This window comes from Petaurus breviceps, unplaced genomic scaffold (genome assembly GCF_028583685.1).
Source record: "Petaurus breviceps papuanus isolate PSGF00001 unplaced genomic scaffold, PetGlider_PUasm1.0 90881, whole genome shotgun sequence".
NCBI lineage: Eukaryota > Metazoa > Chordata > Mammalia > Diprotodontia > Petauridae > Petaurus > Petaurus breviceps.
Genome location: NW_027187369.1, coordinates 7,957,811 through 7,979,794, shown reverse-complemented (window position 1 = coordinate 7,979,794; position 21,984 = coordinate 7,957,811). Strand labels below are relative to the sequence as shown.

The following is a 21,984-nucleotide window of genomic DNA, read 5'->3' as shown; positions in this document are numbered from 1 at the left end:
CTGTAGTGAAATAGAGAAAAGAGTCACTACTTTAATTCAATAGACCAAAGAATTGGGAACATAGTTAACTCCTGCCCATCTGCGTGTCTACAGAAAGACAAATGGAAACCCTTGAGAACTTCTGCCTGGATAGTACTGGACGATGTGACGGGAGGCAAAGCTATCTAAGAGGTACATTGGATAGAGTTCTAGACTAGGAGGAAAGTAGCATGGTACTGAACTTGGAGTCATAGGACCTGAGTTAAAATCCTGTGTGTCTTCTGGCAAGTAACTTTCCTTCTCTGAACTTCAATTTCCTCATCTAGACTAAGCCAGTGGTGGCAAACTGAAATAACACAAAGGGACCCTTTCCTGAAGGTGGCACATTGACTTAGAAAACCACAAATTAACATTACCTATATTGTACTGTATTTTTGTTAGCCTAGTGGTAGGTGTTTAGTGATTGATTTCTGTATTATTTATTTTGTTAAGCATTTCCAAATTTAATCAGGTTTGGGCAGCACTGGGGAGTTTTGATTTTGACATCTCTGGACTAAATGACCTCTCAGATCCTTTCCAGCTGTAGATATATGACCCTCATTATTCTACCTAAGGCAGGAAGACTGCTTCTGAGGATAATTGGTTTTTGTGACTTTGTACAAATCACTTAATTTTTCTGTGCTTTTTTCCTCATCTGTAAAATGGAGATGTGCCTGCCTCAGAGGGTCATTGTGAGACTCATGTAAGATAATGGCTGCAAAGCACCTGGAAAACTCTGTACCAGGGGTTCTTCCCCCTTTCTGTAATGTCCAATTGAGATATAAGCCTTTCTCTATTCCAATTCAATAGCTCCAGAGACACCCACAGAGAATCAACCCACTAAGACCCAGAATCTTTTCCCCTCATTAATCCAATCCACAAACTGCTTTGCAGCAGGCTAACTTCCTTTCATAATACCCACTGTTCCCTCCCTCCTTCCTGGGAAGGTCCACTTAGAAAGAAAAGACTTCAGGTTTTACAGTTTTACAGACTTTGGAAAGTCTGGAGAAACCAGAGTGATGTTGAAAGAAAATAGCTGAGATTACCAAGAAAGTGAATTCTGTGAAATAGTCATCAGCATATGTAAAACCCCCAAATTCATGAATACCTTGATTTAAAACATTATATAAATGGCTTTTATTATTAAGACCTCTCATGGTCCCAGCTCCCTCATGGGATATAGTGGAGAATCCATGGTAGAAGCAAGTACTTTTGCTCTGAAAACATAATAAAAGGTCCCAAGTCCAGTAAGAAAATGTATTCTGTTTACATTCCAGCATGGAAAGACGATATTTGGAACTCATGAGACTTTTCTCAATATTAGAATAGTTGAAGAGAATATATATGTATATGCATATATGTGTGTGTGTGTATATATACATATATATGTATGTATAGGTAGGTATATATGTATATGTGTGTGTATGTATATATAGACAGAGGGCATAAGGTGAGTTGAATATGAAGGGATGATATCTAAAAAATAAAATTAACAAGTGAGAGAGGAATATATTGGGAGAAGGAGAAAGAGAGAGAATAGGGTAAATCATCTCACATATAAGAGGCAAGAGAGAGCTGTTGCAATGGAGGTAAAGAGCAGGGAGGTGAAAGGGAATGAGTCAGACTTACTCTCATTGGACTTAACTTAAGGAGGGAATAATATACACACTCAGTTGAGCATCTTACCCTACAGGAAAGTAGGGGGAGAGGGGATAAGAGGGGGGATGATACAAGGGAGGGCAGAATGGGGGAGAGGGTAGTTAGAAGCAAACACTTGTGAAAAAGGACAGGGTCAAGGGAGAAAATAGAATAAATGGTGGGCGGGATAGGATGGAGGGAAATAGTCTTTTTTTTTTTGCTTTTTTATGAAGTGGGGTAAGGCAGGGCAATTGGGGTTAAGTGACTTGCCCAAGGTCACAAGGCTAGTAAGTATTTAGTGTCTGAGGTCAAATTTGAACTCAGGTCCTCCTGACTCCAGGGCCAGTGCTCTATTCACTGTGCCACCTAGCCATTCCCCTATACTTAGTCTTTCACAATATGACTACTATGGAAATGTTTTGCATAACTACACATGTACAATCTATACTGAATTGCTTGTCTTCCCAGTGGGGGGTGGGTGAGGAGGGAAGAAGGGAGAGAATCTGGAACTCAAAGTTTTAAATAAAAATGTTAAAAAAAATTATTTTTATATGCAACCAGAAAATAAGATATACAGTCAATGGGGTATAGAAATCCATCTTGCCCTACAAGAAAGTAAAGGGGAGTTTGGGGGGATAAAGAGAGGGCAGATTGAGGGAAGGGGTATTCACTATGGTTGCCATCTTGGGGAGGGGGGAGGGGAGGGATGGGGAGAAAATTTGTTGCTTAAAATCTTGTGAAAATGAATATTGAAAAATAAATCAATAAATTCTGGGGAAAAAGGAAAATGTATTCTATCTGGGTTAGGAAGTGGATGTTCTGTGCCTCTAACATGAAGATGAGACTCCCAACAATCAGTAGGATAGGTATTTTCAGGTCTGTTTCCAATGATGGAGATGGGTTTGGATTCTAGGCCCTTTCTCCCCCAGGATGTATTTGTGGGATGGCTGGTTGGAGATAAGGTGCAGCCTGGGTCCAGGGTTAGGGTATCATTTTGTAACTGGTTATTGGGTTGACCAGGGTTAGGGCTCAGCAGAGCTATACTAGGGAAAGGAATGGGGGCAATGACTGGGGCTTTTTTAGAAGGTACTGAGATTTAGAGGAGCACAAAAACACTTGCATCCTTTCAGAAGCATGGAAATGACTGAGCTTAGCACCCTATTAAAAAGAATTTGAGAAGACAGGAAGCTGCTAGGTGCTACATGTTTGCCCTGGTGAGAGGCTCCCTAGTAGCAGCTGGACTGTGGCCTGTGTCTCTGCTGCCATTGAGTCTCATCATCTTAACTGAACTGGAGACATTGTGTGTCATTTGACCTGTGTGTAAAAATTGCTAATTACAGCTTTAGGGCTCAATCTGGGACCAGGGCTGGGGTTCAAGCTGTGATCAAGAAGCCTAGAGCTGGGGCATCCATAGTTAGTCCCATATTTGGAGTATAATCAACACTTAAACGTCCAATTGAGATCTAATCCTTTCTCTATTCCAATTCAATAGCTCCAGAGACACCCACAAAGAATCAGCCCACAAAACCCAGAACCTTTTCCCCACATTAATCCAATCCACGAACTGATTTGCAGCAGGCTAACTTCCTTTCAGAATACCCACTGTTCCCTCCCTCCTTCCTGGGAAGGTCCACTCACAAAGAAAAGAGTTCAGGTTCCAGGAACAGTGAAAAAAGAGGATGTGGGAGAACATGATGGGTACTCACCACTGCATGGATCTCAAGTCCTAACATGAAAAAGAAATAGAGTACAATTCTCCTGAAGACAGAAATATATTCCAGATAGCTTCTGCGGAGAGAGTTTGAAGAGTTTCTTTAGTTTTCTGTAAACACAAAAGGCAAAGAAACTCTGTTCCTGTGGTTACCAGTGTGACCCGCCTCCCTACTGACCTTGGACTATTCACAGAAGAAGAAAAATCTAATAATCCAAATTTGTCAGATCTGTCCTCTTCCAAATAGCCATTCTTTTCTTTAGAATAAAACTCACACTTCCATGTAGGGGGATGCCAATAAATGTTTAACATCTGGCTCCCCCTCCAAAGTAAGATACTTTGAAGTTTAATTTGTGTCATTAACATCTTTGCTAGCACTTTCTTAAGTCTAGACATCAACAAAATAATAAATTAAGCTCTGCTTTGTAGCTTTTGCCTATTTCCAAGGTATAAATGTTCATGATGTAAATATAAGATGTTCATGATGTAAAAATGAAATGGACTCTTGTCAGCCCATTCAAAGTGGCCCCAGCACAACCCTGCTTAAACACACCATTTACAAAGTGCCTTCTGCCCAACTGCCCTGTGGGCTGGGGAATGCAGGTGTGATCACCACAAGGCTTGGAGAGAAGCAGTGACTTCCACCAGTCACCACTCTCAGAAGTAGCACAGCAGGGTTTCACATTCAGGGCTCCTAACTCCTAGCCTAGAGCCCTTTCCACTGCCTGGTGTCTTTTGGATGTGTGACCTTGTCTATTGTCTCTCAGAAATCTGCAAAGATGAACAATGACACTTATTCAATTCTGCTTACTTATGCAGGAAAACAAAATTACATACAAGAGGAAAAAATCAAAACCAGACCAAAGCAAAATATATTTTCAGGTTAACCTTTAGTTAAGCCTAGAAAATTCAGTTAATCAGAACCTTTAGAGCCATTCCTCCTGGTATTGTGGATGATAGGTGTTTGACTCTGTTTTCTCTTCTCCCTATTTTAGCTTCAGTTCATCAAGTGTTTAACCAAAAACTGTCTTGAGAGCATGGCTTTGAGTAAGTTATTTCCCCACCTGGAAAATTAGGTGTTTAGAAGATGATCTCTAAGGTCCCTTCTGCCTTTGACAGTCTACGTTTAATGTTTTCAGGTCCCTCTCAGATTGAAATTTTCTGTTGTAAGATCCCTCCCATATTTGACCTTTCTTGTTCTAAAGTACCACCCCCAACTCTGATATTCTTTGTTCTAAGGTTCCTATTTTTGTCTCATAGCATTCTATGCTCTAAGATCCTCCCTGGCTCCAATATTCTTTGGTTTAGGCTTCGGATTTCCAGAGGCATATCATGCCCTCAGCCAAATCTTGAAATCTCATCCCTAGCCTTCACATGCAGTTTGGGGTCTATTTCTCTCAGACTCAATTCAGGTAGAGAACTCAAAAAGCAGAGCATTGAAGAGGCCTCCATGCCATTTATCTCACTGGTAGATTTCTGAGTTTTTGATCTTACCAGGAAGAAAATAATTATCCTTGGAGAGCTTTGGGGACCACGTCCCAAACAGGCAATTAGCTTTTGCCTAACCCGAGCTGAGTTAGAGGAAAACAAAGTAGAGTTTTGTTTGGGAAAAAGAGAGACTTGAGAGACCATGGGATATTGATAAACCCCTCTGCTTGGGTTTCCAGGGAGTTAAGAAATCTTTCTTTTTAGCGTGGGCTAGAGATTTTTCACTCATTTTCCTTGTTAAATGAGTGCTATGACAGGGATCACACTCACTGGGGAAATGGCTGGCAGGTGGCTGCCTGCTCAGACTGTGCTCAACGCAGAGGACAGGAATAGCAGCCCACACTGGTGTCGTGCCTTATCATGTGCAACCACTTTCCTTGCTCAAACCCCAAGAGAGAGAGAGCTAAAGCAAGTCTTATTTATTATTTTCCATTTATAGAGGGAGAAACTGAGGCTCACAAAAGGGAGCTGACTTGCCCAGAGCCATGGTGGGGCCATGACCCAAATCCCTGTCTTTGCATTGATGGAAAAGAGTCACAGCAATACTTGTGCATTTGCTTAGACTGTGAGCTCCCCAAGAGCCAGCAATGTCTTTGGCCTTGTTTTGTAGCCCCAGCTCACAGCCCAGGGCTCAGCCCATAGTAAGTACTTAATGAATGATTGTTGGCTGACTGATTTGATTGGTCAGATCAGAAGATATAGAATTGCCTAGAGGTGGAAGGGGACACAGAGATCATCTAGTTCAATTCCCTCAATTGACAGATGAAGAAACTGAGGCCCAGAGAGGAGAAGTCACTTAGAATCACAGAGCTAGATTTAAAAGGGACCTCACAGGTCATCTAATACAACTCTCTCATTTTAAAGATGAAGACACTGAGGTTCATAGAGGAAAGATGACTTAAAATCATAGATGCAGAACTGAAAGAGACCAAAGGGGTTATTTAGGACAGTGGTGTCAAACTTAACTAGAAACAGGGCCTAGACTAACACCTATATCAGGATCCCAGGCAGCATGGTGACCACAAAAAACTGCAAATTAACATTATCTATCTGTACTGTAGTTGTATTTATTTTATTTAATATTTCCCAATTATATTTTAATCTGGTTCAGGCTATTTGCTCATTTGACACATATCATCTAGCCCCATTCCCTCATTTTACAGAAGGAGAAACTGAGGCCTAGAGAGGGGAAGGGACTTGCCCAAAGTCACATTTGGGGTTTTCTTGGCAAAGATACTGGAGTTGTTTGCCATTTCCTTCTCCAGCTCATTATACAGTTGAAGAACTGAGGCAAACAGGATAAAGTTACTTTCCCAGGGTCACATAGCTATTAAGTATCTGAGGCCAAATTTGAACTCAGGATGAGGGATCTTCCTCCAAGACCTATACTCTATCCACTGCAGTACCACCTAGCTGTCTTAGGCATTTTACTAGGCACTTAATTGCATTGATGGAGAAATTTAGGCACTTGATAAATGTTTACTGTATTGTTTTGTGACCCTATCCAAATTGTATTGTATTGCACCCTGTCCAAATCACTTTGACCTCCCTGAGTCTCAGTTTCCTCATCTGCAAAGTGAGGATAATAAAAAAGGATTAAGTGATATAGCATATGTAAAGTACTTTATAAACCTTAAAGTGTTATATATGATGCTAAAGTACTATTAATATCTGGAAAATTCACTTATGTAGAACATTCACATCACAATTATTATATTATTAAAAGACAGTGTTGCATCACGAATAGAGAAGATAGCTTGGAGTCAGGAAGACTTGGGTTCAAATCCTTCTTCTGACACATACTGGCTGTGTGACCCTGGCTAAGTCACATCTCCTTGTGGTGACACTAGGCAACTTTCTAAGATTATAAATTTCAGACAGAGCAGTTGCCAATCTATATTGACAGAGAAGGAATTTCTTCAAATCACAGATCTGTGAAAAAAACAAACAGGTACAAGGCCTGAGAACACAGGGAGATGGGGATTGGGAAGAGGATACTCACACACATTCTCTTGCACTTGTTTGAATAGAAGAGCCCTTCCCCTTTCCAACCCCACCAGGCAAGTGTTCTGGGAGGGAGGGGCTTTGGAGCTATAAGAGACCTTAGGGAAAATCTAATCCAATCCCAGATTTTCTTATTTTTATCAGTTATTTGTTATTTATTTAGTATTTAGGGTTAGTATGACACTTGAGGAATTGGGTGCATTGTTGCACATATACAGATCTTTTATATAACATAAAAATTTACAACTATTGATATATATATGTGTGTGTGTGTGTGTGTGTGTGTGTGTGTGTGTGTGTGTGTAGATAAAAATCAGGTCCTCTAGAAATGTGATATATGGGGCCATGCTGTAGAGCCTTAATGGAGGGGAGCACAAAGGTAATCAATGCATCAATAATTACTACTGTATGGTGTTTTATGGGCAGGAGTGTTGTCTTCTGGACCTAAAGGAAATTGTAGCACCTACAAACAAGGCGGGTAGTTTATATACCTGTGGGGCACTGCCTGCTTGACACCAACTACTGAGACTATACAAGTCATATCCAGCATCATATGCAAACAGCAACAGGGTTTAAACAAATAGTCACACTGTACTATTCCCCATTTCTAACTTTAGGAAGAGATTAGAGTGTGTTCACAGATTTTATATTTCTGGTATTCAATCACTAACCAGAGGAAGGATTTGACCTGTTTGAAAAGCACATCATACATAACTCCTTAACCGCTGTCATGTTCTCTTGATGGCAGCACATTAAAAGGTTTTAAAATTGCAGCTCCTTCTGGATTCCCCAAAGAATATCTGCACTCTTCTTTAAATGGCTCTCCTTCTCTGGAGTCAGATTTACCTTCACCACATATGAAATGCCATTCTGCCCCAAGATACATGGAACACTAAGGAAGACATCCTGATTAATGCCATATAGGCCCTTAATCATGGTGGAAATTGGATGAGCTCTTCCAAGATTCTTCATAATGCCTTCTGCCATATCTGCCACAGACAAGCCACTGGCCCAGGAAGTGTAGCCCTTCAGCTTGATCACTTCATAAGCATTTTCAACCACCTGTTTATGAACATCTTTCCAATTCTCTGGATCAGCATCAGTTCCTATTTGAGGATTAACATTGTTCAGAGACACACTGGCAAGATTCACACCACTCCACAAAGGAACACTGGAGTCTCCATGTTCCCCAAGGACCCATCCATGACAACTTGAAGAATGGACACCAAGTCTCTTCCCCATTAGGTAACAGAAACGGGCAGAATCCAGATTGCAACCACTTCCAATAACACGGTTTTTAGGAAAGCCACTTAGCTTCCAGGCCACATATGTCAAAATATCCACTGGATTACAAACAATAAGCAGCTTGCAATTAGGGTTGTATTTAACAATATTGGGAATGATGAATTTAAAGATATTCATATTACGCTGGACCAAATTAAGACGACTTTCTCCCTCCTGTTGACGTGCCCCAGCCGTAACAATGACCAGTTTTGAGTTTGCAGTTACACTGTAGTCTTTGCCAGAAATAACTTTTGGTGTTTTGAGCAAAAGGATGCCATGTTAGAGAACTATCATCTATCTCTTTAGTTTGTCTTCTATTACATCAACTAAGGCAAGTTCATCAGCCAAATCTTTTGTTTAGATACTGATGGCACATGCCATGCCAACTGCACCAACCCCAACAACAGTGATCTTGTTCTAGGGAGCCTGTTCTTCCTTTAGGACATTCAAAATCAGCTGATCCTTAACAGTAGATGCCATTTTGGGGGATATTCCAACTTGAACCGAGGTTGTTGGTCAGGCTGCGAAAGTTGTGAATTATACATGAGACTGCTGCTCCCAGACCCTCGCCCCCAGCTCTTCTTATAGAGGAGAGAACTGAAGCTGAGAGAGCAAATCAATCAATCAATAAGCATCTATTGATTGCCTACTATGTGCTAGGCATTGTGCCAAGTGTGGAAGAAAACAAAGAAAAGGTGAAAATAATCCCTGACCTCAAGGAATTTACATTCCAGTGGGCAAATGGCAAAGTGGAAAAAGGCCTGGACTTGGAGTCAGTGGACACTTCGATTTAAATGCTGCCTCATCTAATTAACAGCTATGTGACCATAGGCAAGTCATTTAACCTCTTGGAGCCTCAGTCTCTTCATCTGTAAAATGGGGGATAATAATACATGTACCACATAATTTACAGTAATTTTCACAATTCACTTGTCCCCTTGATTTCCCCATCTATCTCTTCCATAAATTTGTGTATTTGATTCTCACCTCTTCTTCTCTAACTTTTCATTCACGGGCTCTTTCCCTGGTGCCTACACACATATCCAGATATCCCTGGTCCTTAATAAAACTTTTACTTGACCCTATCATCCCTTCAAGCTATTGTTAATCTCTCCTCTCTTTCACAGTCAAACATATAAACATTTGCTGCCTCCCCTTTCTCAACTAGCACTCCTCTCTGGAGTCTTGCCTTCAGGAATGAAACTATTCTCTCCACAGCACCAATGATCTCTTCACTGCTGAATGCAATGGCTTTTTCTCTGTCTTCAAGCTTCATGACCTCTCTGCTACTTTAACACCATGGACCACTCTCCTCCTGGATATTCTCTTCTCTATGGCTTTTCTGGCTCTCCTCCTACTTATCTGACCAATCTGTCTCACGATCATTATCCATGTCCTATCTTCTAGCTCCAGGTATACTCTGGGCCTCTGTCCTGGGCTCTCTTAACTTCATTCACTCATCTTGCATCTCCAAATGCATGTTGGACAGCTCCACCTGGATAACTGCTGGCATCTCAAACTATACATCCAAAATGGAACTCATTATCTTTTTCCCAAAGATCCACCTTTCCTCCTAACTTCCCCATTTTCATGGTGTCAAATACACCATCATTCATCTAATTTCCCAGGTTTGCTAGGAGTCACTTTCTACTCTTCAATCTCAATTACCCTTCATATCAAATAAGTTGCTAAATCTCATCAGTTCCACCTCTACAGTATCTTACATCTATTCCCTTCTCTCCAGTCACAGGGTCATCGCGCTAGCTTTGTCCTTCATTACCTCTTACCTAGACTATTGCAATAACTTCTTAATAACTCTCCTACCCTTCAGCCTCTCCCCTTGCTAATCCATCCTCTACTGATTTGCCAAATTGATATCCCTAAATCACTGTTCTTATCATGTCATTACCATGGTTTCTGTGGGGAACCCCTATGGCTCCCTATTGCCCCTTGGAGAAAAAAACAAGTTGATTAAATCTTCTAGGGCACATTTCCCAGTGGTCTGGAGGTAACAGTGTCATGGAATATGGCAAAGAGATGACCAGGATGATTAATCAGATGGGACTTAAAGCATGGTCTAGAGTCTAGCACTTGCTAGGTATAATGACAGATAGTTTGTGAGAAGCAAATGGGGAAGTGGCGTTTACTCCTTCACCTCCACCCCATATGCCTACCCCTTGTATATTATATCTATATATCTATATCTCCCTCCCTTCCTTCCTCTGTCCCTGTCTTTCTCATCCTTTGTACCCAATCACATGAAAATAAATGGAAGGAAATGAGATGTTCAGCCTAGAGAAGTTGAGACTAGGGGGAAGACATAAAACTTGCTTACAAATATTTTAAAGGAAATATGGAAGATATCCCAAATGTCCAATTTAAAGAGGGCTCAGAAGCCCAGTCAACTCTTCATTTCCTACCGACTATACTACTTAATTTTGATTCCATCATAATTGTTATTATGAACCGGGTACCCTCTTCCTCCCTTTCTTCCCCTCCCTTCCCCTTTTTGACTTCTTTTTGTGTGCTATCTTCTTGCATTAGATTGCAAGTTCCTTGAGGCAGGAACTGTCTTTCTTTTTTTGAAATTTGTATCCCTAGTGCTTAACATAGTGCCTGGCACATAGTAGGCACTTAATAAATGTTTATTGTATTGTATTGTGTAGTGGAAGACATCTTAGACCCATCATCCTTGGCCCCAGGGCAATTAATGGGTAGAAATCTAGGGGAAATAATTTTCAACTTGATACAAGGAAAAACTTCCTAACAAAAGGGATTGTACTGAAGTGAAAGTAGAGTGGACTGCCTCAGGTGGTTAGTGATCTGTTTTTCAGTAGAGGGCTCTCTAGGCCAGGCAGCCACTTGCTGAAGATGTTGTGAACAGGATGACTATTCAGCATCTGAGGTCCCTTCCTTATCTGGGATTAAGTAAGACAATGCCATCTTGTTTATACAAATAACAGATTCAGTTACAGGCATGACCCATCTCTACCAATTGTAGAGAAATCAGAGAACCAAAGACTGGCAGTGCTGAAATAGGGCTTAGACATCATCTATGCCAACCAATTGCCCAATTTTATGTATAGGCAAACTGAGACCCAGAGAAGGGTAGAAGAAGCATGTTCAAGTTCACATAACTATGAAATAGAAGAACCAGGATTCCAACTCAGGCCTCCTGAGTTTTAATTCAGGACACACACACACACACACACACACACACACATACACACACACACTTTATACCTTAAAGATGTACAGAGAGTTTACTCCCCTCTTTGTCTTTGGGAACTAACAAGAAAACACTATAGTGATAAGGGTTAAGAATGTTAAATCTAGATCTAATTGAAAAAATGGATCTAAATTAGCACAAGAAGACATATTAAGTGTTTATAGCTGAACAGGACCTTAATAATCATGTAACCCCACCCTTGATATTTACTAAATAGGGAAACTGAGGCTATTAAGAATGTTTGCCATCCACTTAAGAGGAACCGAAGGAACTCATAATGAAACTGTAACACTGTTGGCCAAATATAAATTACAAATAACCATTGTGTTGGAAGACACCCCTCTCCCCCCACATCTACGAAAAAAGTTCCAGAGGGAAACCTGGCTAAACAGAGACCAGGCAAGTTGGTCTCTTAAGCATCTCTTTAGTATCATTGAATTCAGAAAGAAGTAACCATAACTAATTGTAAGAAATGCAGTGTAATTTATTTAATGAAAAAGAGAAATCATGCCTGATTAATCTGTTAGAGATTTTTCTAAGAGAAGCACTCAGACCTTCAGAAAGGTTTTGACAAGTTCCAAGGTCAAATATTCTTTAAAAAACAATGAACAAATCTCTAATTAAAAAATGAGAATGTTTTTGTTTGTTTTTTTTGTAAGGGGGAAGATATAGGAAGACTCCAACGCCAAGAACTGTGGGGTCACGTCTGACATAGCCAAGCTCTTAACTTCAGGAACCAACCTCCCTTTAAGGGCACCCTCTTCTTCTAACAAGGGAGAGAAAGCTTGCAAAGAAGGAGAAGGGTCCAAAAGGGAAAGAGGAATCATTTCTTCCTAGCAACAGGAGTTCATCTGCCCATCATAAAGAAGCAGCCTAGTCACTGAAGATGAGTCAGAGGAATTTAGTGTGTCCTCTCAGCAAGGTACATGTCCCTAATCAAGGGACCATAGTTCGTGTCCTGTTCCGTGTGAAGTGCCTCTTCTCCTGACAAAGGTCCATGCCCTGTAATCTGATTGAGTGGATTGGGGGACTCATCTAATTAGGCAGGAGTGTTCTTAATCAACCCTGCTGTAATTCTCACATTAGAGCACTAATGGTATGTATCATCGCCAGCAACTTTTATATAATTCTTACTCAAAGCCCACAAGCAGCAGGCAAGGCAAGAACACAGAAGTTCAGATCTTGGTTCCTTCCAACTCTTATATCTTACTTCTGCTGAGGACTGAATAAAGGCAATTAACTCATGAACAGATGTAATTACTGAGTTGTACTGATGAGTACAAGAACCAAAGATGATTTGATATTTCTCCTTGTTGCCACATCACCTTTCCCATCCCCCAGGCCATTTTCCCCCCATGTGGGCTAGGTATGTGTGTTGATTTAACTCTGACCTCTCAGTACTGGAGTGAATTCAGTTTCATTTTCCCAAATGGAAAGAGGTAACAATGTTCCAACCTGAAGATAAGAAGCTGAAGGGATAGAGGTGGGCTTGTTCACTTATCACTACTATATGCTTTCACTCTCTCTCTTCTAGAGTCCCTTTTGGAAATTTCTTGTCCATTTATCTCTCATCATTTGCAAGGGCATTTTGACTTTAGGTGTGTTCATCATCAGGTTGGGCAAAAATACCCTCAATACATATAGAAGATGGAAGCAAGGGCAGATAACAGATAATGAATAGGAATTATGGAATGGTTTTGTAAGAACAACATCAGAATTGGTAAAGTGCTGAATGAGCTGAGTTTGGTAGTAAATCTTGGAAAATAAGTATGATGGAGACCTGTCCAATGGAGTCTGGTGCTCAGAACATGTGTAATAGAAGTGGAGAAGGGTGAAATACATGAAAAGTAGCATCAGAAACAGTAGGACTCTGCCACTCAGTATATAGGGAGAGGAAAGAACTAAAGATGGCTTGAAGGTTCTTGGAGACTGGGATAATGGTGATTTCATTAACAGAGAAGTTTGCATAGTGGGCCAGATATGGAGAAAGAAGATGAGTTCATCTTCTCTTGTGACCTGATCCTTGTACCTCTAGTTTACAAGTGTTCCTCCCTGCCGTAGCCAAAACCTTAAGACTTGACTTGTTGTCTGCCTGGACCCCAATAATCTATTATTTATGTGGACTTCTGGACTTGGAACCTCTTGGCCAGCTCTGGCCTCCTGCTGCCCACACACTAGAAGAAGACCTCTCTTCCTCCTCCTCCTCCTCAGTAACGTACAATTCAGATCTTTGTGTTGGACTAGCAGGAAGAAGATGAGCAGAAGTCCTGAGAACCAAAGATAGAATGAAACTGCCAGAAATGTTTTTTCCCCTGAAATTCTATGTTGGGGATTCTCTTCCCTTCACTTCTTCCATTCCTCCCTCTCTTCTTCTCTCAAATATTTCCCGAACACCCCACAGAATGTTAGAGTTGGAAGAGTTCTTAGAAATCCTATTATCTCTGTGTCCCACACCAGATCAATAAACCTGAAAATGGGCAGTATGGTGTGATGAATAGATCACTTGACTTGGAGCCAGGAAGAACTGGGTTCCAATTCGGCCTCAGACACTTCCTACATCTGTGACCTTAAGGCACTTGGTCTCCTTAAGTCTTAGTTTTTCATCCAAAAACTGAGGAAATTGGACTTAGTGACCTCTATAATTCCTCCTAGCTCCATGATTCTATGACCATCTTTCCCTATTAGTTCACAGGTTCCTCAAGGTTGGAATAATGTCTCTCCCAACAGGGAAGGGGAAAGGAATACTCCTTTATAAGGTACCTACTATGTGCTAGGCATTTTGCAAATATTATCTCATTTGATCCTCATAATAACCCTGAAAATTAGGTATTATTATCCCCATTTTGCAATTGAGGAAACTGAGGCAAAGAGAAGTTAAATAACTTCTTCAGAGTCACACAGCACATATCTGAGGCCAGATTTGAACTCAGGTCTTTCCTGACTTCCGACCCAATGCTCTATCCACTATGTCACTTATGTGACCAAGGGCTCTTTGAGGGCAGCGTTTGTTTTCCTGCCATTATAACAAGATTGAACTCAGTCAAGATGAGGGTTCCCTGAGAGCAGGGAATATGTCATGCCCATATAACCAGAGGGTCCTTAAAGGTAAGAATAGTGTCTCCCCATCAGATAATGTCCTTGTGGAGGCCAAGCCCAGTGTCGTTCCACTAAATAAGGGACTCTGAGCTCAGGAACTGTAACTTCCTATCAGACCAAGAGCTTCCCAAGGTCAGAGATCTACCCTCTCTCTTCCTGAACTCCATATGTCCTGCCAACCTCCTGTGTCATTACCATCAGATTTTATATTCTGGCACATTGGATATGATTTGCTGAGAAGATTGCTTTTTTGTTATTACTTCTCAGACTTCTAAAAAAGTCAGGGATCTAGGGAAATTTGGTTTTAAACAAAATAATTAATCAAGGAAAAGAATTGAACAGAGTGGGAGCCCATCATTTTGAAGGAATAGCTGAACAATGTGGTAGATGAATCTAATGAATATTATTGTGCTGTAAGAATGGCTCCAAGGAATTCAGAGAAACTTAAGAAGACTTATGTGAAAGGATGATGCAGAGTAAATGAGCAAAAACAGGAGACCCAATGTCAACAGTAATGTAAAAGAATATAACTTTGGAAGACTTTAGAACTCTGATTAATGTAGTGACACATCAGCATTTAGATGAATGACAATGAAGCATGTCTCCTGCTTCTTGGTAAAGAGATGATGGACTAGACATGCAGAATGTGACATACATTTTCACATATGACTGAGGTATTAATTTGTTTTGCTTGACTATACTTATTCCATAGGCTATAGCATCAAAGGTTTAGAGTTGCAAGGCACCTTAGAGATCATCTGGGCCAACCTCCTCATTTTACAGATGAAGAAACTGAGGCTCAGAAAGATTAAGTGATTTGCTCAAGGTCATGTAGCTAGTTCAAGGCAAAGGTGAGATTGGATCCCATTCTCTATTTGTTACAATGAAGTGGCTTGGATTCTTTGAGAAGGGAGATGATTAGTGAGCAGTGATAAAAATATAAAAAAGATAGAAAAGAGCGTTATCAAACATTAAAAAAATACACAGAACAAAACAGAGAAGTTCAGAGGAGATACAAGGCAATTGTGTTCCTTCCTTATCATATTTAATATACATTTAAAAAACACGAACTGCATATAGCAAGTTCAGCAATTAATATTTCAGTTGTTTTTCATATTTTCATATTTATGTCTATTAATTTTATAATAAGATAAATTTTAAAAGAAAGGAGATGAAGGAGAAGAATACTTTGCTGTTTCATTGTGATTTTGCTAGAAGAATATAAACTGTGGCAGGTTCCACTGTGCTAGGAAAAGCTTTGATTATGTGTCAGACTTACTTTGCTCTCTGAGAATAAGCTTAGCTAAATTCAGAGAGGCTTGTTACCAGTAAATTGGCTACTAGGTGATGACTTCCAATATTACAATGAGGAAACAAAGAAAAAAATTACTCTCAGTACTGGGTGGTCCCCCTTTGCTTCTTCAGTGTCAGTATTGAAATGGTGGGAAAGGGGGCAGTGGGTGTTACTGTAAGATTATATATATATATATATGTATATGTGTATATATATATGTATATGTATATGTGTGTATATATATATATATATATATATATATATATATATATATGGACCACTATCCACAACCTATTCTATACTTTGGAACAAACAGACCCTACTGCTTTCTGACATGTATGCACTCAAGATAGCCAAAAATGAAAGCTTGTGACTGACATTTAGGGTCACTCTGCCTGAGAATTTGACACCAGAACAAATATTTTTTATGAGTCTGAGGCATAGAAGAGTGTTCCCATGTTCCTGAATGATGGTTTGATTTGTGGCAGTTCTGTATAGCTAGACAACAGTGGAGCTTTCAGAAGAGTAATGAAATTCTTTTCTTCTTGCTTGGCTTCTGACTCCACAATTTTGCACCTTTGTCCCAGTGGACTTCCCACCAGAAGATTCCTCCACCCTTGCAGCTGCTTCATCCTTTTGGACTTTTTCAGTGTTGGTATTTTTGGACTAGTGGAGTAGATACCAAACATAAGTTAGGGGATAAAGAGAGAATATCCAGTTGTGCTTAACAAATTCAAGTCACCTCACCCAGATGAACTATATCCTTGGGTACTTAAAGAACTAGCAGACATGATTACTGAGTTACTGTCAGTGATATTCAAATATGGAAAATGGAAGAGATACTACAAAGATTAGAGAAAGGCAAATGTCCTAATTAAAAAAAAGAGTCTGGAAACTATAGGCCAGTGAACTTGACTAGGAAAATTCTAGAAGAGATCATTAAAGAATGGTTGGAGAACAGCTAAATAGAGAAATGGAGATTGCTAAGAGCCAGCCTGTCTTCATCAAGAATATATCAGACCTGTCAGTGGAGCCAAGATGGTGGAGCAGAGGCAAGAACTGACCTAAACTCTCCCAAATTTTCCTCCAAACATCTTTAAAATAATGCCTCAAATTGAATCCTGGAACAACACAGCCAAAAGATAAAAAGGTTGGGCATAAACAACTTTTTAACTCAAGACAACTTAGGAGGTTGACAGGAAAGGTCTATGCCACCATGGTTGAGCCCAAGGGCTGTGTAGATCCCACCAAGGCAATGCCAGTAGCAGTCCTTGGAGGCAGTTGCATCAGTGGCAGCAGCAGCTTTGGGAGCTCTCAGTTCACAGATGGTAAAAGGATTGGACAACCAAGATTTCAAAAAGAGATTATAGGGGCCCCTTTGCTGGTGCTGGTCAGGACCCTGTTGCACTGCCTAGCTGCAGTTATGGGTTACAGTTCAAGGGTGAAGAGGAGTGCTTGTGGTCACCAACTTACAAGGGAGCAGAGGCCCTGGTCTCAGTTACAATACAGAAAGGAGCACTAGTAGTTGTAGCTGTAGGGGAACAAAGTCCCTTCCTGGGGAAAGACCAGAGCACAGGCCAGGAGAGCAGTGACTACACCTCTTCTTACATCATACTGCCTTAGAAGCACCAAAAACTTATAGAACCCAGAACTCGCTCTAGAAACAGGTACACAAAAAGCCTGAAGCTTGGGACAGTGTCCCCTAAATCCTGGGAGCAAAGCTTAACTTTAACATAAAGTTAAAAGTCAAGAAATAGACTGGGAAAATGAGCAAACAGCAAAAAAAGAACATGAGCATAAAAAAATTTACTATGGTGACAGGAAAGATCAAGATACAAATGCAGAAAACAAAATAGCTACAAGTAAAATGTGGATTGGATACAAGTCCAACAAGAATTCCTGGAAGAGTTCAAAAAGGATTTGAAAAATCAAATAAGAGAGGTAGAGGAAAAATTGAGAAAAGAAAAAAGTGATTCAAGAAAATTATGAAAAGAGAGTCAATAGCTTAGAAAAAGAGGCACAAAAAATACTGAGGAAAATATTACCTTAAAATAAAAAACAACAACAACAAACCAGATTTGTAGAGAACTCCTTAAAAAAGTAGAATTGGCCATTTGGAAAAGGAGGTACGACAGCTCACTAAAGAAAATGATTCTTTAAAAATTAGACTTGGGCAAGTGGAAGCTAACGACTCCATGAGACACCAAGAAACAATTAAACAAAGTCAAAAGAAAAAAATAGAAGAAAATGTAGACTATCTCATTGGAAAAACAACTGCCCTAGAAAAATGGATTGAGGAAAAATAATTTAAGGATCATGAGACTACCTGAAAGCCATGATAAAGAAAAGAACTGACACAATATTTCAAGAAATTAGCGAGGAAAACTGCCCTGATATCATAGAACCAGAGGGTAAAATAGAAATTAAAAGACTCCACTGATCACTTCTTGAAAGATATCTCAAAATGAAAACTCCCAGGAATATTGTTCAAATTCCAGAGCTCCCAGGTCAAGGAGAAAATATTGCAAGCAGTCAGAAAGAAACAATTCAAATACAGTGGAGCCATAGTAAATATCACACAAAATTTAGTAACTTCCATGTTAAAGGATAGGAGAGCTTGGAATATAATATTCCAGAAATAAAAGGCACTAGATTACAACCAAGAATCACCTACCCAGCAAAATTGAGTATAACCCATCAGGGGAAAAATAGACATTTAATAAAATACAGGACTTTCAAGCAGTCCTGATGGAAGGACCAGAGCTGATTAGAAAATTTGACTTTCAAATACAAGACTCAACTACATTTTACTAAAAAGTACCATAAACATTCAAGTAACATCAATACTAAGTCTATATTCACTAAATGACATAGCATCCAAATTCTTAAAGGAAAAGTTAAATGAGTTATAGGAGGAAATAGTAAAACTATACTAATGGGGGACCTCAACTTTGCCCCCTCAGAACTAGATAACTATAACCATAAAATAAACAAGAAAGAAGTTAAGGAGATGAATAGAATTTTAGAAAAATTAGATATGATAGATCTCTGGAGAAAATTGATTGGCAATAGAAAGGATATACCTTTTTCTCAGTTGTACATAGCACCTTCACAAAAATTGACCATAGATCAGGGCATAAAAACTTCACAACCAAATGCAGAAAAGAATAAATATTAAATGCATCATTTTAAGACCATAATTCAATAAAAATTACATTCAGTAAAAGGCCCTGGAAACATAGATTTTAGAATGATTGGAAACTAAATATTCTAATCCTAAAGAATTAATGGGTCAAAGAATAAATCATAGAAACAATAAATAATTTCATTAAAGAGAATGATAACAATGAGACAACATACCAAAACTTATGGGATGCAGCCAAAGAAGTACTTAGGGAAAAATTTATATCTCTAAATGCTTACATCAATAAAATAGAGAAAGAGCAGATCAATGAACTGGGCATGCAGCTTAAAAAAAAACAAGAAAATGAACAAATCTAAAATCCCCAATTAAATTGCAAACCCTGAAAATCAGAGGAGAGATTAATGAAATTGGAAGTAATAAAAATAAAACTAGGTTCTGGTTTTATGAAAAAAAAACCCAATAAAATAGATAAACCTTGGTTAATTTGATTTTAAAAAAAGAAAGAAGAAAACCAAATTATTAGTATCAAAAATTAAAAGGGTGAATTCACCACCAATGAAGATAAAATCAATGCAAGCATTAGGAGCTACTTTTCACAATTATATGCCAATAAATTTAACTATCTCAGTAAAATGGATAAATATCCACAAAAATAAATTTCCCAGGTTAATAGAAGAGAAAATAGAATATGTAAAAATTCTATCTTAGGAAAAGAAATTGAACAAGTCATCAGTGAGTTCCATAAGAGACCCCATCCTCCCCCAGGACAAGATGGATTCATAAGTGAATTCTACCAAACATTTAAAGAAAACTAATTCTATTATTATTAATTATTAATAATAATAATTATTATTATTTGTTTTTTGGAGGAAGGCAGGGCAATTGACATTAAGTGACTTGTCCAAGGTCACATGGCTAGTAAGTGTTAAGTGACTGAGATTGGATTTGAACTCAGGTCCTCCTGACTCCAGAGCTGGTGCTCTATTCACTGCACCACCTAGCCACCCCTAATTCCAATATTATAGAAACTATTTGGGAAAATAGGCAAAGAAGGAGTACTACCAAATTCTTTTATGACAGAAATATGGTTCTGATACCTAAACTAGGAAGAGTAAAAACAGAAAGAAAACTATAAAGTAATTTCCCTAATGAAAATTGATGCAAAATTTTAAATAAAATACTAGTAAGAAGAGATTACAGTAGTTAAACATAAAGATAATACATTATGACCAGAGCTGGTTCAATATTAGGAAAACTATTAGCATAACTCACCATATCAATAACAACAAAAATCATATGATTATATCAATAGATATAAAAAAGCTTCTGACAAAATATATCATTTCTATTAATGGGACTTTTCTAAAAATAATAAGTAAAATTTATCTAAAACCATCAATAAGCATTATTTGTAATAATGATAAGCTAGACAACTCAATAAAATCAAGATTGAGGCAAGTATGCCCATTATCATCACTATAATTCAATATTGTACAGAAATGTTAGCTTTAGCAATAAAAGAAGAAAAGGAAATTGAAGGAATTAGAATAGACAGTGAGGAAAAAATAACATATCAGACCAGAATAAATTCATTTTCCTTTTTGACAAGAATACTAAACTTGTAGGTGAGGGGAAGGCTATGTATATATGGATAATTTGCCCAAATTTTAGCAAATCTTTTGCTAAAATATTACATGTTATTCTCATGGAGAAGATGAAGAGATAATAATATAATATGCTAGGTGGTGCAGTAGATAGAATACCTGTCCTGGAATCAGGAAGATCTGAATTCAACCTCAGACTCTTTCTAGATGTATGAACCTGGACAAGTCACTTAACCTCTGTTTCCTCAACTGTAAGTGGGGATAATGGAATAGCTAGGTGGCACTGTGGATAGAATGCCAGGTCTGGAGTCAGGAAGACTTGAGTTCAAATTCAGCCTCAGACTCACTAGCTGTGTGACCCTGGGCAAGTCACTTCACCCTGTTTGCCTCATTTCCTCATCTGTAAAATGAGCTGGAGAAGGAAATGGCAAGCCACTCCAGTATCTTTGCCAAGAAATACCTCAATGTTGTTATGGAGCATTGAACACAACTGAAAAACAACAACAAATAGGGTAATAATAAGACTTCCCTTCCAGGCTGTTGTTATTAAAAGAGATAATAATTGTAAAATGCTCGGTATATTGTAGATATGCAAAAATTAGCTATTATTATGACTTGAATGCATAACTGGTAGGGTGGTTGGCTTCAAGAGTAGTCATTCGTGGTTCAGTGACAATGTGGCAGGAGGCTCCAAAGATCCCTTTTATGATGGCAATCCTATCCTATGCCTTTTTAGCAATGACATGGATTAAGGGTGGGGAGCATGGATGGTATGTCCATTGAATTTGTAGATGACACAAAATTGAGAGGGATAGAGAAAATAATGGATGATAGTCAGGATTTAAAAAAATTTTGACAGGCTAGAGCAATGGTGTCAATCACAAACAGAAAATTATCCCTATTGACTTAGAAAGCTACAAATTAGCAAATTAATTTTGCATTTTCATTTATTTTGTTAAACATTTCTTAATAACATTTTCATCTAGTGGGTTTTGTCTGCCCCTTGAAGCCCTAGGGCTGAGTTTGAAATCTCTGGGCTAGAATATTGGGATGAATCATTTCTATGACCAATTTTAAAATTTAATTAAACTAAATATTTTGTGTACAAATATGATAGACTTCTCCAGTGTATTAGACTTTTGCAATTAAAAATGACAACAACCAGCTTTGTACAGAACAGTGAAATGCCAAAGATAGAGGATAAGTGGGGTTTACAGTGTTACTGCAGGGGGTTCTCTGGATACATCAGCTGTAACTTCAAATCATTTAGTAATGACACATTTTTAAACTCACTTCTTTACTTCTCTAAGATGTTCAAAGTTGTCATCACCCACTTCTGGCCACTTATCCCGAACTAACTTTTTTAAAATGTCACTTGTCAAGTCTCTCTGAATGATGATTTCATCTTCCCCTATAACTAAGGTGCCAGAGAAGATTTTCTGAGCAAAAAACCCCAACTTGTTGATTCTTTAG

At 38.9% G+C, this 21,984-nt stretch overlaps 1 protein-coding gene across 1 annotated transcript; it reads right to left on the bottom strand.

Annotated features, from left to right (window-relative positions):
- Positions 1–7,601: 7,601 nt before the first annotated feature.
- On the bottom strand, positions 7,602–8,508 carry LOC138150602 (L-lactate dehydrogenase A chain-like). The gene is made up of 2 exons (XM_069074006.1): positions 8,393–8,508; positions 7,602–8,306 (listed from the first exon to the last, which is right to left on the bottom strand). The coding sequence occupies exons 1-2, from the start codon at positions 8,419–8,421 to the stop codon at positions 7,622–7,624; spliced, it is 714 nt and encodes a 237-aa protein (XP_068930107.1). The 5' UTR covers positions 8,422–8,508; the 3' UTR covers positions 7,602–7,621.
- Positions 8,509–21,984: the final 13,476 nt, after the last annotated feature.

What these genes read in the sequence shown, in the direction of transcription:
- LOC138150602 (XM_069074006.1), bottom strand. Translation starts at nt 8,421, where the DNA reads ATGGCATCCTTTTGCTCAAAACACCAAAA. An exon ending in TTTTGCTCAAAACACCAAAA is followed by an intron (nt 8,307 to 8,392) that starts GTTATTTCTGGC and finishes GGAGGGAGAAAG; the next exon opens with TCGTCTTAATTTGGTCCAGC.